At 44.1% G+C, this 16,800-nt stretch overlaps 1 protein-coding gene across 1 annotated transcript; it reads right to left on the bottom strand.

Annotated features, from left to right (window-relative positions):
* Positions 1-2,868: 2,868 nt before the first annotated feature.
* LOC107293088 (dehydrogenase/reductase SDR family member 4-like) lies at positions 2,869-16,311 on the bottom strand. Its single transcript, XM_015822224.1, has 8 exons — positions 16,223-16,311; positions 11,736-11,913; positions 10,851-10,952; positions 9,460-9,530; positions 8,117-8,168; positions 6,522-6,656; positions 5,732-5,787; positions 2,869-2,983 (listed from the first exon to the last, which is right to left on the bottom strand). The coding sequence occupies exons 1-8, from the start codon at positions 16,309-16,311 to the stop codon at positions 2,869-2,871; spliced, it is 798 nt and encodes a 265-aa protein (XP_015677710.1).
* Between the last annotated feature and the right edge of the window lie 489 nt (positions 16,312-16,800).

The raw sequence follows: 16,800 nt of genomic DNA, 5'->3' as shown, positions 1-16,800 counted from the left end.
TCATGTAATGTTTTCTCCCCGGTCAGTCGGGCCGCAGTTACCTCCGAGTCCCCGTGCGCATCTCTGCTGCCCGTCAAAGTCGTTTCTACATGGCTGGGCTCCACCTAGACCGGCTTCAGCCCTCCATGGCTCCTTCTGGATAGCCAGACATCAATCTGGCAGCCGTTCCCCGTTTCTGTGGCCAGAAGGTTTGGGTGAACTGCAATTCCAATTTGCTAATGCCGGCTTGTTTTATTTTCCTTGGACGCCAACTATGGAGCACCGAGAAGGAATCCAGAAGACTTCTTGGCAGCCTCTGTGGACTGAAGCCGGAAGAAACTATCGGTAGGGCGAGTCCAACATTTAGTGGTCACGAACATGCGGCAGAGTTGGGATTATATGAAAGTTTAGAAAAACAGGCGTGAAAGTGCAAAAATTTGTTTGGAAAAAAAATCGGTGTTGCTGTCCGGGCACAATGTTGTGGAATCTTCTCAGCACAGATTGCTGCTCTTTGTAGTTTATAAGACACACACACACACACTCGTAAAAGTCTTCCAAGTACAAACAAAGCAATAGTCCAGGACTTATCTGTTGATGTTCCTCAAGACTCTAACTGGAGGTGCACGGAATTGGAGAAGAGTTGGACACCTGGAATATCAGAAGACATGGGTTTTCTGAGGTCTGTGGAGGAATCTGGTGGAGCCACAGACAATCTAAGTGCTTTGTAGAGCCCAAGGACAGCCAGTTGGGGGGTGGGGGTTTGGTGAGGACCATACATGCNACACACACACACCCAGGCACTTTTGTAAACAAGGACCACGATCGAAGCTTCTGTCCGCCACACCAGGCAGGTTGACATCACTGGAGAAAGATCACACACACACATGCGCGTGAGCGCACACCCGTGTATCAGGCACTCGAAACGGGTGGGCTTTAAAAAACAACAACACAACAACCCACAACAGGGCTCCCCCAAACCAAATACGAGCTGCAAAAAAAAAAAGAGCAGGAATTCATGCTCAGTCAGCAGAAGGCTGCACACACACACACACACACACACACACAAAACACAAATCGCACACACAAAATCTAAGACATTTTGCACATGCAAAAATATTCCAGGCAGGGTGTAGGGCAAGGGGACCCAGTGTAAGCCACCCCCCCCTCCTCCCTGCACATATTGGGAGAGGCTTTTACACACCCAGGCAGCATTGGTGTCAGCTGCAGAGCCCACCCCAGACAAAACGTGCCCCCCCCAACATTCCTGGCCAGCAAAGCTGGACAAGCCTTAGCCAGCATTAAACTAACCCCAGATCACCAATTCGCCGCCTGGATCTTTTAAGCGTGAAATAGCCACAAGGATGAAAACATGGCTTAGCAAATTCAGCAGCCTTGCAAAAAACCCCAGACCTGCACAGAAGATCCAGTGTGTCTGATGGGTGGAAATATATATATATATGTATATATATATATTAGGTTGGGTTTCATTTAACGACCGCCGCATGCAGGAAAACCCCAAAGCAACAAGCTCCTTCCTCACCTGGAGAAGATCCCAGAATAATTCCCACACTTACCCAGCGTTGAATTCCCACGAAACAGGCTGGAAGGCGAATTTTTTCCAATTTATTGTATTTTTTTTTTTTTTTTAAAAAAAGCCACTCGCCAGATCTGGAAACGCACAGATGCTCTTCAGAGACACACCCAAGGCGAGAGGCAGTAGACCGATGGAGGAGGATCTCCTCTGGGAATACCGCGGGTGGGGGCTGGGAAAAAAGACAGCCCCATGGAGAGAGCAGGAGGGTGGGGTGGGGTGGTCCTGGAGGGTGGGGGGGAAAAGAGCTTGTGGGACCCCCCCCCAAAAAAAACCTGGAAGCCGGCTTTGAAACGGATCAGGGAAAGAGGCAGACGAAGAGATGATGATGGAGGGATCGGGAGGAGGAAAAAGCACGGGACACGGCTGGGGAAAAAAAAGGGAGGGGGCTGGGAAAGAGAGAGGTGGCTGGAGGGAGGGAGAGAGAGAAGGATGGAGAGAGAGAGAGAGAGAGAAGGATGGAGAGACAGAGAAGGATGGAGAGCTGAAATGAAAAGCGAAGCGATGCTGAATCAGCACCAAAGCCAAGCTGAGGATCTCTGCGGTGGGGGGGGCGGTGGGGGGGAAGCCCTGATCCGCCCACCCCCCCATTTTTATTTTTATTTTCAAATTTTATTTTTAAAAAAGCAACTGGCTGGACCGTTTTTTTCCACCCTGCCTCCATCCCCAGCACACAGCAGGGGCAAAACAAATGGGAAGGGGCTCAGGAAGGCAGCTGGCTAGGAAGGAGGGGGGGACCTGGAGGAATTGGGGGGGGCACGCACCTGCTGCCGCCCCCCCATCCCCAGAAGGCAGAATCAAATCAGAAAGGAAGAAGAGGGNCCCCCTCCTTCCCCGCATCCCCCTCCCCTCCCCAACCTCCAAGAGGTATGAAGTTAAACAAGCCAGGATCAACCTAGCCACCTTTTCCCTCAACAGAGCTCGGAGCGAGCTTGTACACAGAGGGGTCTCCTTGCGCGCGCATGTCTGCACGGGGATTCCTAAACCTCAGCCGTGTGCAATTCTGCTCCTTGTGTTTTCCACCCGAAATCCAACAGGACGGACACACACACACACACACACACACACACACACACACACACCTAACCTGGTTAGCAGAAGCTCCATTTTTGGTGCTTCTTAAGACTGTTGACCTCCCTCTCTCTTGAAACTGATCCAATCACCATCCTAGCTGGGAGCTGCTGAGACTCCTAATTACCCCCCCCCCCAAATCATCCCCACAATTAATTTCCGGGGTACCCTCATGTGATTATCTATCCATCGTCCTAGCTGAACTGGAAGACACCATGATTTCCTCGTCAAAGACGAGATAGGGTGCCACCGGCCACCACCACCGTCTCCCCGGTGATATAGTCGGCATCGGCGGAGCAAAGGAAAGAGACGATGCCAGAACAATCCGACGGGACTCCGATTCTGGGGGGGGGGGGAGAGAAGAGAAGGGAGATCTGGTTAGTGGACAGAGGACCTTTAGGAGACCCCAAGATTGGATTTCTTATCTTCATCCAGAACAGGGGTCTTCAAACTTAGCCCTTTGATGACTTGTGGACTTCAACTCCCAGAATTCCTCAGTTTATATTTGTGTGTGTGTGTGTGTAGATATATGTGTATGTATGTAAATATATGTGTATGTATATATATGTGCATGTGTATATATATACACACACACACACATACACACCTATATACACACATACACATATATATATATAAATTTCTCGTTTGTAGAAAAATATTGTAGACTTTCATGTAGATAGATAGAGTAGATAAATAAAGTAGATAGATAAAGTAGATAAATAGACAAAGTAGATAAAGTAAATAGGTAGATAGATATAAAGTAGATAAAGTAGATAGATAAAGTAGATATACACACACACCTATATACACACATATACACATAGTATATATATAAATTTCTCGTTTGTAGAAAAATATTGTAGACTTTCATGTAGATAGATAGATAGAGTAGATAAATAAAGTAGATAGATAAAGTAGATAAATAGACAAAGTAAAGTAGATAGGTAGGATAGATGTAGATAAAGTAGATAGATAAATAAAGTAGATAGATAAAATAGCTAGCTAGTCCCGCCTGGACTACTGCAACGCTCTCTACATGGGGCTCCCCTTGAGGAGCACTCGGAGGCTCCAGTTAGTCCAGAATGCAGCCGCGCGAGCGGTGATGGGAGCTACTCGTCGCTCCCATGTAACGCCGCTGCTGCGCGAACTGCACTGGCTACCGGTGGCCTTTCGAGTGCGCTTCAAGGTGCTGATTATCATCTTTANCAGGGGGAGGGCCTTCTCTGTTGGAGCCCCCTCCCTATGGAACGAACTACCCCCAGAGATCCGGGTCATCCCGGATCTCCCCTCCTTCCGCCGCGCCCTCAAGACATGGCTATTCCAGCTAGCGGGGCTGGCCTGAGGGGTATTTTAGATTGGATTTTAATTTGATTTTATATTGGGTGTTCACAAAATTTTAAATGAAGCGGCAAAATTAATATTTCTTTTAATTGTATTTTAAAATGGTGTTTGTAAGGTCTTTATCTGTTTTTAGCTTGCTGTAAGCCGCCCTGGGTCCGCCAGGGCGGGGTATAAATCTAATAAAATCTAAAAATCTAAATCTAAATCTAAATCTAGATAAAGTAGATAGATAAAGTAGATAAAGATACACATACACACACCTATCTACACACATATACACATATATATATAAATTTCTCGTTTGTGGAAAAATATTGTAGACTTTCATGTAGATAGATAGATAGAGTAGATAAATAAAGTAGATAGATAAAGTAGATAAATAGACAAAGTAGATAAAGTAGATAGGTAGATAGATGTAGATAAAGTAGATAGATAAATAAAGTAGATAGATAAAATAGCTAGCTAAAGTAGATAGATAAAAGTAGATAAATAGACAATGTAGATAGGTAAAGTAGATAGATAAAGTAGATAAAGTATCTATCTATCTATCTATCTATCTATCTATCTAATGTAGATAGATAAAGTAGATAAGTAGACAAAGTAGATAAAGTAGATAGATAGAGTAGATAAATAGATAAAGTAGATAGATAGATAAAGTAGATAAGTAGATAGATAAAGTAGATAGCTAGCTAGATATTAGACAGATAGATACTGTATAGTCCTTGACTTACAACATTTCATTTAATGACTGTTTGAAGTTACATCATCACTGAGATGATGACATGTGACTTATGACCATTTTCCCACACTTATAACCATTGCAGCCTCCCCAGGGTCACGTGATCAAAATTCAGATGCTTGGCACCTGACTCATATTTATGACAGTCGCAGTGTCCCAGGGTCACATGATCCCCTTTTGAGACCTTCTGACAAGCACGTAACAACTGTGTTACTAACTTAACAACTGCAGGGATTCACTTAACAACTGTGGCAAGAAAAGTCATACAATTGGGCAAAAATCACTTAACAAATACCTTGCTTCACAACAGAAATTTTGGGCTCATTTGTGGTTGTAAGTCAAGAACTACTTGTGTATATATATATATATATATATTGTGTGTGTGTGTATATATATTCAATTAACTTATGTATTAATTGTATCAATATAATTAGAAATATAAGCTAAATTAAATTATGTCAGCATATATATGTTAAATTATGAGGTTATCAACATGAATATAATTATAAATGTGAGTGACATGAACTTATGTTATAAGCAGCAATATAATTATAAATTTAAGTTAAATGAACGTATACAATGTACTCTGAAATATCCACACAATTGTAAGCGTCAGCTAAATTAAATTGTAATTCAATTATAAATATTAGTGGAATTAGGAAAATTCTAAGGGCGTGAAAAGTATCATTATAAATTCAAGTTAAATGCCATCACGACTTCATTAAAATGTAGCGATAAAACAAGTTAAAATTAAATTATACTTTAATCCTCAGTGCCAATTGAATTGAATTATTACGTCACTGTACGCCGCTAAACAAAAGAATTAAAATAAAATACATCTAAAACATGAATAGCTAGCTGTGGCGTTTCCCCCCCCCTTTGACAAAATGGGGGGAGGCTGTCGCATCCCCTCAAAAAAAGAACAGCTGAAATTTGCGAGAAGTTTTTAAAAATCAGATCAATGAGCCCTTTGTTTTATTGCAAAACTTTGATTTATCCCAAGTTACCTCTTTATCCGCATGGTTTCCAGTATAACCTGTTCTGCATTTTCATCCTGCCAAAACTTTAGAGGAAAAAACAGGTGAGAGTTGATTTTCTTTTTTTAAAAAAATATGTTTTATTGATTGTTTTTTTTTACATATCCCCATCAATATTTGGTAAACAGGGTGTTGTCTGGGTTTGTATTTACAAATAATCAATAACAGTCGGTTTCTATAGTCTCATATTCCACGTAGCAGCTTTCCTTGATTTTTCTCTTCTTCCAATAATATTCTCTTTTGTCAACCTTAAATTAGTACATTTTAGAAGATAACAATTAAATATCTACAAATAACCTCCACCTCATTATTCAGCTTCTTTTCTAATTAATCACTCTAGATCACCTTGTCCTAGATCTGGGTAGGCCACCTTGGCTCTTTTATGACTCGTGGACTTCAACTCCCAGAATTCCTGAGCCAGCCATGCTGAGGGGAAAGGGAGAGGTTTCCAAGCTGAGCCATGCTGGCTCAGGAATTCTGGGAGTTGAAGTCCACGAGTCCTAAAAGAGCCAAGGTTGCCTACCCCTGCTCTAAACTAATAAAGTTTACATTAATTAACATTAATTATGCTTTTATATGTTCCTCTAACTGAGGGGTCTTCAAACTTGGCCCTTTTAGGACTGGTGGACTTCAACTCCCAGAATTCCTCAGCCAGCTGTGCTGGCTGGGGAATTCTGGGAGTTGAAGTCCACCCGTCTTAAACTGGTCAAGGATGGGAAAACACTGCTCTACAATCTGTTTCCTGCCTAAAGATACTCACAGGTGAGCTGAATTTCGTGCGGATCAGGCCGGGCGCTAGACAGTTGACACGGATGTTGCGTGGGGCCAGTTCGATGGCCAGGTTGCGGGTCAAGCCCAGGAGAGCGGTCTTGCTGACGTTGTAAGGCCCCAAGCTCTAGCAGAGAAGAGGCGAAGGAAGCAGAATTTAGGAGTATCTTTGATAGGCATCTGGGCTTTTTTTTTTACGTCCCTCGTCCCACCTCCCCAGATCTATCTGTCTGTCTACCTATCATCCATCCCTTTGTATTTATCTGTGTCTGTCTGTCTGTCTCTCTTTTTCTCTACCTACTTACCTATCTATCATCCATCCATTTCATCCATCCCTTTCTATTTGTCTGTCTGTCTGCCTGTCAGTCGGTCTCTCTCTCTCTCTCTCTCCCCCCCTATCTATTTATCATCCATCCATATCATCCATCCCTTTCTATTTATCTGTCTGTCTGTCGGTCGGTTGGTCTCTCTCTCTATTTATCATCCATCCCTTTCTATTTATCTGTGTCTGTCTGTCTCTCTTTCTCTCTCCCTCCCTATTTATCATCCATCCCTTTCTATTTATCTGTCTGTCGGTCTCTCTCTCCCTCCCTCCCTCCCTATTTATCATCCATCGATATCACCCATCCTTTTCTATTTATCTGTCTGTCTGTCTCTTTCTCTCTACCTATCATCCATCCATATCATCCATCCCTTTCTATTTATCTGTGTCTGTCTTTCTGTCTATCTGCCTGCCTCTCTCTTTCTAGTCTATCTTATCTATTTATATCTATCTTCTGTATCTATCATCTATCTATTCATCCTTCTGCCAACTATTATATCTTACCTGTATCTGTCAATCTATCATCAATCTCTATCCATCCATCTTTATCATCCATCCATCCCTGTTTGTCTGTCTTGTCTATTTATCTATTGTGTCTGTCTTCTCTATATCTGTCTTCTCTATCTCTTATCTATTCATCCGTCCATCAACTATTATCATATCTGTCTGTCAATCTATCACCAATCTCTATCTGTCCATCTTTATCATCCATCCCTCTCTATCTTATATATCCATCTATACATGTATCTATGTATCTGTATGTATCTATCAATCCATCTTATTTATATCTATCCATCCACTGATCTATCTATCAAATCTGTCTATATCTATCTGTCTATCATCCATCCCTCCATCCTATTTAAAAGAGTCATCCCAGTTATTTACCCTTCCCTAATCTAATCTCTCTGAATCCTCCTACTTAAACTGGGAGGCCCAGGACAGAATAAAAGGGAATAATTTATTTCTCCTAATTTGGAGAATCAACTTCTGTTGATGAGGCCAAGCGGGAGCCTAATTCGTTTATGCCAGGGCTAGGCAACCTTGGCTCTTTTATGACTCGTGGACTTCAACTCCCAGAATTCCTGAGCCAGCCATGCTGAGGGGAAAGGGAGAGGTTTCCAAGCTGAGCCATGCTGGCTCAGGAATTCTGGGAGTTGAAGTCCACGAGTCATAAAAGAGCCAAGGTTGCCTACCCCTGCTTTATGCCATCTTCAGAGACCGCCTGAGAGACGCGAAATAGATAAAAAAGCAGGCGCTCAACTCACTGGAAACGGCACATATCCAGCAACAGATGACACAATCACGATGGAGCCACTTCTGGAACAAAGCAAGGAATTGAAAGAGGCAGAAACGTTATTTTTTCCCCCCTTTTTCTTCCCGTCTCGTATTTTTATTCACCTGGAATCAATCACCACGATTCCTCTCCCAACTTACCTCACAGGGCTGTTGTGAACAATAATTAGGATTCTGGAATATCTCCCTAATCTAGTGAAAAGAAGCTTTTAAGAACCTAAATGTGAAATGAAATAATATTCTGAAGCAAGGAAATAGCTTTCTTTCTTTTTCTCTTTCTTTCTTTCTTTTTCTCTTTCTTTCTTTCTTTCTTTCTCTCTCTCTTTCTTTCTCTCTCTCTTTCTTTCTCTCTCTCTTTCTCTCTCTCTCTCTCTCTCTCTCTCTCTCTCTCTCTCTTTCTTTCTTTCTTTCTTGAGATCCTAGGGCCAGGACGACCGAGAATTTGCTGCATTTCTCATGCATGCGGGCTTGAGTACGAAATCTACCTCTTTTCAAAAAGGACACACACCCCCTCCTTCATAAAGGCCAGGGATTTATCAGAATTAGGGTCTTACTTTTTCTTTATAGCAACTTCAGAGAACAGAAGAGGGCTTAAGACAGAGCAACTTTCAAAGGGCTGGCGAAATTCACAATGAGGACTAGAAACTTGAAATGGTTGTCACGAGAAAGAAAAGAGACACCAGTAGTCAAGGCTGATCCAGAAAATGGACAAAGAGAAAAAGAAAGGGGGGGGGAAGCAATATTTTCCAGCCCAAACGAAACCAGAATATAGGCAAACTATATATTTGCATTGAGTGAATTTTTTTTCCCCTGCTTTAAACTGAAAGACAGAACTGTGCAGGAAGTCCTCGACTTATGACAATTGAGTCCAAACTTTCCGTTGCTAAGCGAGACAGTTGTTAAGTGAGTTGTGCCCCCTTTTTAACGACCTTTCTTGCCACAGTTAAGTGACACGCTTGCAGCTGTTAAGTCAGGTTGTTAAGCGAATCTGGTTAACCACCAGATTTTTCCCACTGAGTTTGTTCGGCAGAACGACGCAAAAGGGACACGGCAACCGTCACAAACGTGAGTCGACAAGCGCCTGAATTTTGATCCCATGACCATGGGGGGGGGATTGTTGCAAGGGTCGTCAGTGTGAAAAATGGTCACAGGTCCCTTTTTTCAGTGCCGTCGTAACTATAAATGGTCACGGGAGAAGGGCGGGGTATAAATATAATAAAATGAAAAATGAAAAATGAAATGAAATGAACAGGGACTGCCTGTATACAAATTAAGAAAAAAGACCCCCAAAACATTAATGTCACAGCATACTCACCCCCTCTTCTGCATGTGAGGAACCACCAGACAGGCCAGCAATGCTGTTGCCTTTACGTTGATATCCAATATCTAAAAAAAAAAATACACACAGGACTCGACTTACGACCGTAATCCCGTGTTTCCCTGAAAGTAAGGCCTACACCAGGGGTCTTCAAACTTGGCCCTTTGATGACTTGTGGACTTCAACTCCCAGAATTCCTCAGCCAGTGTGCCTGGCTGAGTAATTCTGGGAGTTGAAGTCCACAAGTCATAAAAGGGTCATAGTTCCCTCATGCTGGCTGAGGAATTCTGGGAGCTGAAGTCCACAAGTCATCAAAGGGCCAAGTTTGAAGACCCCTGGCCTACACCAACAATAAGTCCTAGCTTCATTTTTGGGTGTGGGCCTAATATAAGCCCTAGTTTTAGGGCGAGACACACACCTAAAAATCAAGCTAGGGCAGGGGTAGATGCGTGTGGACCTGCCCCACGTGCCCTGCACCCATTTACCTGGCGGCCAGGCCTCTCCTCACCAGCCCACTTCTCCTTCTGAGGCCACTTCTGCAGACAGGCCTGCATTTCTCAGTCACAGGCCTTTCCGGAAGGCCTCTGCAGCCACGAACCGAGCTATGGGTTCAATCCATATCTCGGTTCTGCAAGATCTCTACAGCCGAGCACCAAGCCATGGATTGAATCCATAGCTCGGTCCTCGGCTGCTTAGGTCTTCTGGAAAAGCCTGACTGCAAGATGCAGACCCGAATACAGCTGCAGAACTTCAGTCCCAGAAGAAGCGGACCGGCTGGGTGGGGCTATCGGTGCCGGGGGGGTGAGATAAGGCCTACGCCGAAAATAAGACCTGGTGCCTCTTTTGGAGGCAAAATAAATAAATAAGACCCGGTCTTATTTTCGGGGAAACACCGATACCTGCAGGAATTTGTTGTACGTCATTACAGCCGCTAAGACGAGACGCCCAGGTGGTTTTGCTGACCCACCTTTTTCTCTCCTCTGGCCATTGTAAAGCAATCACCCCGGTCATAAACCAAAGCGCATAAAGTGAACAGGGGAGTCGTAAAAGCCAGTGCAGCAGTCGTAAAATGAGTCAACGTTGTCAGAATTCTGGAACCAGATTGTAACTCGTTTTCGGGGGGGAGGGGGGAATCGGTCCAAACGGTCGCTAAACGAGGACTGCTTACCAAGCGGAAAAAACACGGGGTTTTTTTGGTACCCAACTGTTTTTCCCAGTTTATTTTTCCAGCTTCTTGGGGACGTTTGCCCTTTCCATCGGATCGGCCGGGTCTGAGTGACGATTCCTCCAACAAGGGGGGGGGCACATTAAGCTTCTCCCAGGGTGCACCCTCTGGACTACAAAACCCATCTTTTTTTCTTCTCTGGTCCCCTTCTGCAAGCTCTCACCTTGTCCCAGACTTCCTCGGAGGCGTCCAAAATACTTCCGAAGAAAGGGTTCACAGCGGCATTGCTCACCAAAATATCAATTCCCCCGTAGCGCTCAATGGCCTAAGAGTAAGAGCTGGGAATTAAACACCATCATTTTAAAAACTATTCTTTTCTTTTTATTCTCTCTGTTCTGTATTCCATTCTATTCCATCCCTTTTAGTCGGTTTATTCTCTATTCTATTCTGTTCCTTTCCATTCCATCCTTTTTATTCTCTTTATTCTGTATTCCATTCTCTTCCATTCCTTTTAGTCGGTTTATTCTCTATTCTATTCTGTTCCTTTCCATTCCATCCTTTTTATTCTCTTTATTCTGTATTCCATTCTATTCCATTCCTTTTAGCTGGTTTATTCTCTATTCTATTATTCTATTCTATTCTATTCTATCCCATCCCATCCCATCCCATCATTCTTTTTATCTCTTTATTCTATATTCTATTCCTTTTAGTCGGATTCTATTCTATTCTATTCTATTCCATTCCATTCTATTTTCTAATTCTATTCTTATTTCTAATTCTATTCTATTTCTATTTCTATTCTATTCAATTCTATTTTCTAATTCTATTCTTATTTCTATTTCTAATTCTATTCTATTTCTATTTCTATTCTATTCAATTCTATTTTCTAATTCTATTCTTATTTCTATTTCTAATTCTATTCTTATTTCTATTTCTATTTCTAATTCTATTCTAATTCTATTCTATTCTTATTTCTAATTCTATTCTATTCTATTCTATTCTATTCTATTCTATTCTATTCTAAATTTCTTATTCTATCCTCTCCTCTCCTATATTGTCATGACCCAATGGGGCAAGATGCACCACGGAGGAGAGGCGGGGCTCTTACCGCATCCACTAGGCGCCGCCGGTCTTCAGCCTTCCCCACGTGGCACACCAAGCCCGACACGCTGAGATTCTCGGCCTGCAATTCGGCCACCGTCCGGTCCACGTTAGCCTGCTTGCGGCTACTCACCAGCACGTGAGCCCCGTCTTGGGCCAGCCGGCGTGCGATGGCCAGGCCAATTCTGCCAAGAGAGAAAATGCAACAATGGGATTTATCCGGCACGCAAGTCTTCTTCGTGCAATTCTCGGTGACCAAAACTTCCGTTGCCAAGCAGGACGGTTACAAAGTGAGATTTGCCCCCCTTTGTCGACCTGTTTTGCCACGGTCGTTAAGCGAATCACTGCAATAGTTCGGTTAGTCATACGGCTGTTAAGTGAATCTGGCTTTTCCCATTGACTTTGCTTGTCGGAAGGTCGCAAAAGGGGATCACCTGACTCCGGGACATCGCAAAGGTCATAAATACGAGTCCGAATTTCGATAACGTCACCAAAGAGATGTCGCAACGGTCGTTAAGTGCGAAAACCTATCGCGAGTCACTTCTTCAGTGCCGTTGTAACTCTGAACGGTCACTAAACGAATAGTTGTAAGTCAAGGGCCACCTGTAATAGTTTTCTGGTGTTCTTAGTTAGAAAACATGTGAAAACACTATAAAAATGTCTAAAATTGGAAGATATATCAGTATTTTAAAAAAAATCCTCAAACGTGACTCTGGCTCCCTTCTGAACCAGTCCAAATTTCAATAATTTTTAAGGTTAGGCAGAATTGCCTCACAGAGCTGAAAAACAGGTTTCTGTTTTGCCATATATATTTTTTTACAACCAGACAAACAGATTAGAAAGCCACACCATGCGGCTAGTCCTCAACTTATAACCATCGAGACCGGAATTTTCCTCATAAGTCATTGGGGTTCGTTAAGCGGGTCCCCAGAGGACCTGTTTCGATTTGACAACTGTTTTTTTTTTTTTACAACGGTCTCTAAGTGAATCGCGCAATCGTTATGCGAACCATGTGGCCGTTGAGTGAATCCAGCCTATCACGTGGGTGCCTTTTTTTTGGCCATTTTTTTTCTGTCAGAAAAGGGCCAAAAACAGGAGCAAATTGTGGGTCACGTGACCATGGGATGCTGCGACTGGTCGTAAATGTGAGCCCGAAATGCGATTGGGTGACCGTTTTGTGTGTGTGTGTGTCTGTGTAGCCATTGTAACTTTGAGGAGGAGTCGCAAGTAACTTTTTCTGAGTCTGCCTCAGGCATATATATACCTTCAGGTAGTCCTCATTTAACAACTGTTTGAAGTTATGATCGTCATTAAGTGAGGACTACCTGCATACGGTATAGACCTTCATTTCAGTGCTTCAGGTCTGAAATTAGATCCCTGACAAGATCTTTCTCCAATCAAGATCAGCCAGATTGACAACTTCCACACCTGGCTAGTATCGAAAACTACACCATTGTGAAATGATGTGATTTTTCAGGCATTTCAAAAACGTGGCCTGAAGCGGGATTTACTCAAAAAAATACGGGAGGCTAGAAAGGAAAAAAAGGACTGGAAGGTTTGAAGGCAAGGCTTGGCTGAAGGAAGGTTTTGTTCAGAGTCTGCCATCATGTAAATAGAACACTTCTTCAATTTAATTAGGTCACAAACAGGTTCTTCTAAATGCATACAAAATTAGAAATTCATTAAGTTGCAGGTAATTGCATGTTTGATCCATGCTTCCAGGAAGAAACTGGAAAGAAACTCACTGCTGAGTTACGTATAAAATAACAAAGGTGGGATAAACAAGAGAGAAAAAGAGAAAAAAAGAAAGAAAGAAGAGAGAGAGAGAGAGAGAAGAAAGGGAAGAACGAAAGGGAAGGAGGGAAGAAAGGAAGGAGAAAGAAAGAAAGAAAGAAAGAAAGAAAGAAAGAAAGAAAGAAAGAAAGAAAGAAAGAAGAAAAGGAGGAAAGGGAAGAAGGAAAGGGAAGGAAGGAAGGAAAAGGAAAGAAGAAAAGGGAAGGAAGGAAGAAAGAGAGAGAGAGAAGGGAAGAACGAAAGGGAAGGAGGGAAGGAAGCAAGGAAGGAAGGAAGGAGAAAGAAAGAAGGAGGAAAGGGAAGAAGGAAAGGGAAGGAAGGAAGGAAGGAAAAGGAAAGAAGGGAAGGAAGGAAGAGAGAGAGAGAGAAGAAAGGGAAGAACGAAAGGGAAGGAGGGAAGGAAGCATGGAAGGAAGGAAGGAGAAAGAACGAAAGAAGGAGGAAAGGGAAGAAGGAAAGGGAAGGAAGGAAAGAAGGAAAAGGAAAGAAGGAAAGGGAAGAAAGGAAGAAAGAAAAAAAGAAAGAGAGAGAAAGAGAGAAAGAAAGAAAGAAAGAAAGAAAGAATGAATTATGGGAATTTAAGACCACAGTTCTTAAAGTTGCCAAGGTTGAGAAACACTAAAATATCATGAAAGATAATAGAGCTAAGATTATAATCCATCCATGTTTTCTCCAAAGCAAATCTTATCATTCTGAATTTAGATTTTACAGCCCAATCAATCAGAGAAGATTGTGCCAAGGTCCAAAGGCTTCTTTCGGTTAAAACATCAACTATTAATTCTCAATGTTTGCCTCTTCCAAATTCCAAATTGCTGTGTGTACCTTGGCGGGTCTGCAAAGGAGTCCAAAATAATTTATTTAAAAGGAGCACACTGGGTCAATCCCTTTCAAGGGTCAAAGAAAATAGTGAAGGAAGGAAGGAAGGAAGGAAGGAAGGAAGGAAGGAAGGAAGGAAGGAAGGAAGGGAAAGGAAAGGGATGGAGGGCAAGAGGGAGGGAGGGAGGGAAGAGAAGAGATGGAGGGAGAGAGGGAGAGGAAAGAAGGAAGGAAAAGAAGGAAGGATGGATGGAAGAGGGAGGGAGAGAAGGAAGGATAAGAAGCAGGGAAGGGAGAGGAAGGAAGGAAGTCTGGATGGAAGAAAGGAGGGGTAGAGGATAAGGAAGGAGCAGGGAAGGAAGAGGGAAGAAAAGAAGGAAGGAAAAGCAGGGAGGGAACACACACACACAGAGTCACATTTTTAGCAGAACTGCAAGAATTGCCTCCTTGTCTCTTTAAAGGGCACCCCAAGGTTTAATTTGAAATGTAAGGTCTCAGGCCCTTACGTAAATTGGAGATGCCGAGACTTCAATTCCCAGAATTCCTCAGCCAGCTTTGCTGGCTGAGGAATTCTGGGAGTTGAAGTCCACAAGCAGGGGTCTTCAACCTTGGCCCTTTTATGACTTGTGGACTTCAACTCCCAGAATTCCTCAGCCAGGCATGCTGGCTGAGGAATTCTGGGAGTTGAAGTCCACAAGTCCTAAAAGGGCCAAGGTTGAAGACCCCTGCCTTAGAAAGTTGCTAGCATTGCTTTATAAACTTTGTTAGCCAATCAGAGTCAGACAACAGAGCCATTACATCCCAAGGAAGACACCCACCATTCCTGTACACTCCCCTTATATTCCCTCCTCCAGGAATTCCCACCCGTGTACATGTTTTCCCACGCCTGCATGAAATCTGTCCCTGAGGCAAACGCTGATTACAAAAGCCGAGAGAGCAATAGTGGTTAGGCTCAAACAATTTCTTTCTTTCTTTTTTTTAACACATTTTATTGTGTTTTTTTTAAATTCTTAAGAAAAAGTACTCAGGACCCACCGTGGTGCTGGGTGGTCAAACCTTCGAAAGTAAAGACATATATAGACAACTCAACTCAATACATTTCATTATCCCCTCTCTATTTCCCTCAATTAACATGATAACATTTAAATATTCCATTTCTATTTTAAATTTCTATTACTACTTAAACCTGTTTTCTAACTTTATCAGTTTACAATTACCATAGTTTAAGTTTAAAACAACAAATCATCAGTTCTAATTCTTAATCTCTCACATCCCTCATTTTATCACCAATCTCATTTATTTCTTCTTCCACTACACAATAGATACAACAATTTCTTTGGATCCCACTTACACAACCCTTTCCAAAGCAAGGCCTGGGAAGCAAACACTAGGCTGAGTGTACAAGAGTGCCCTTGGGGGAGTGCAAAGTGCTTCCACACCCGCAGGAGTAGCTCTTCCCAAGCTGGCCATCTCTTCCATTGGGCGCCTTGGCGAAATACGCAAGAGTGCTCCTGGGGGAGTGCAAAGTGCTTCCACCCCCCCACCCCCCCGCAGGAGTAGCTCTTCCCAAGCTGGCCATCTCTTCCATTGGGCGCCTCGCCTCCCTCCCCCCAGATCTGCGGGGACTACAACTCCCAGCATCCCCTAGAACAGTGTTTCTCAACCTTGGCCATTTTAAGACATGTGGACTTCAACTCCCAGAATTCCCTAGCCAGCCATGCTGGGTGGGGAATTTTGGGAGTTGAAGTCCACACATTCTTAAAATGGCCAAGGTTGAGAAACACTGCCCTAGAACGGTCGCAGGCGACGCCTCCCGGGGCATTCTGGGAGTTGCAGTCCCAAAACGGTGCAAAGCTTCCTTCCCCCCCCGGGGGGGGGGCTTACCCATCGGTGGAGGCCGTCACCAGGGCCACTTTCTCGGCCAGGGAGCGGCCAGCCGTGGCGCTGCTGCTGCTGCTGCTGCTGCTGCTCATCCTCCTAAAGCGACTCCAAGCCTGACGGGCGGAGAGCAGCCCTCTTTGCATGGTAGGCCGGGGGGGGGGGGCCGCGCGAGCCTCCTTTGGATTCCGCGCAGCTCCGCCTGCAACGCGCCGACCGAGTCCGGCTTCTGCTCCGCTTGCGCGCCTGCAGGGCGCAACTCCGGGACTGGGAGGGAGGGAGGGGGCGGGGGAGGAGGAGGGGGAGCGGGCGCCCTCTGGTGGGCCAGGCGAGGGCTGCAGCCTGCGGAAGGAGCCGGTGAGCACCGCGAGAGTTCCGCGCGCGATCTCGCCGGGGCCCCTGGGAGGGGGAGGGGGAAGGAGTGAGTCCTGGCGAGGAGGTTGCCCGTCGCCTCCCTGAAGGAGTTGCTGCTCGAACTCCGCGCCTTTCCTGGAGAGGAGGGGAAAAGGAGGAAGGAAGGAAGGAAGGAAGGAAGGAAGGAAGGAAGGAAGGAAGGAAGGAAGGAAGGAAGGGAGGGAGGGAGG

Source organism: Protobothrops mucrosquamatus, unplaced genomic scaffold (assembly GCF_001527695.2).
Source record: "Protobothrops mucrosquamatus isolate PMUCROS unplaced genomic scaffold, P.Mucros_1.0 scaffold1499, whole genome shotgun sequence".
In the NCBI taxonomy this organism is placed as follows: Eukaryota; Metazoa; Chordata; class Lepidosauria; order Squamata; family Viperidae; genus Protobothrops; species Protobothrops mucrosquamatus.
Note: the sequence above shows the minus strand (reverse complement) of the source record. Positions and strands in the feature narration are given on the sequence as shown.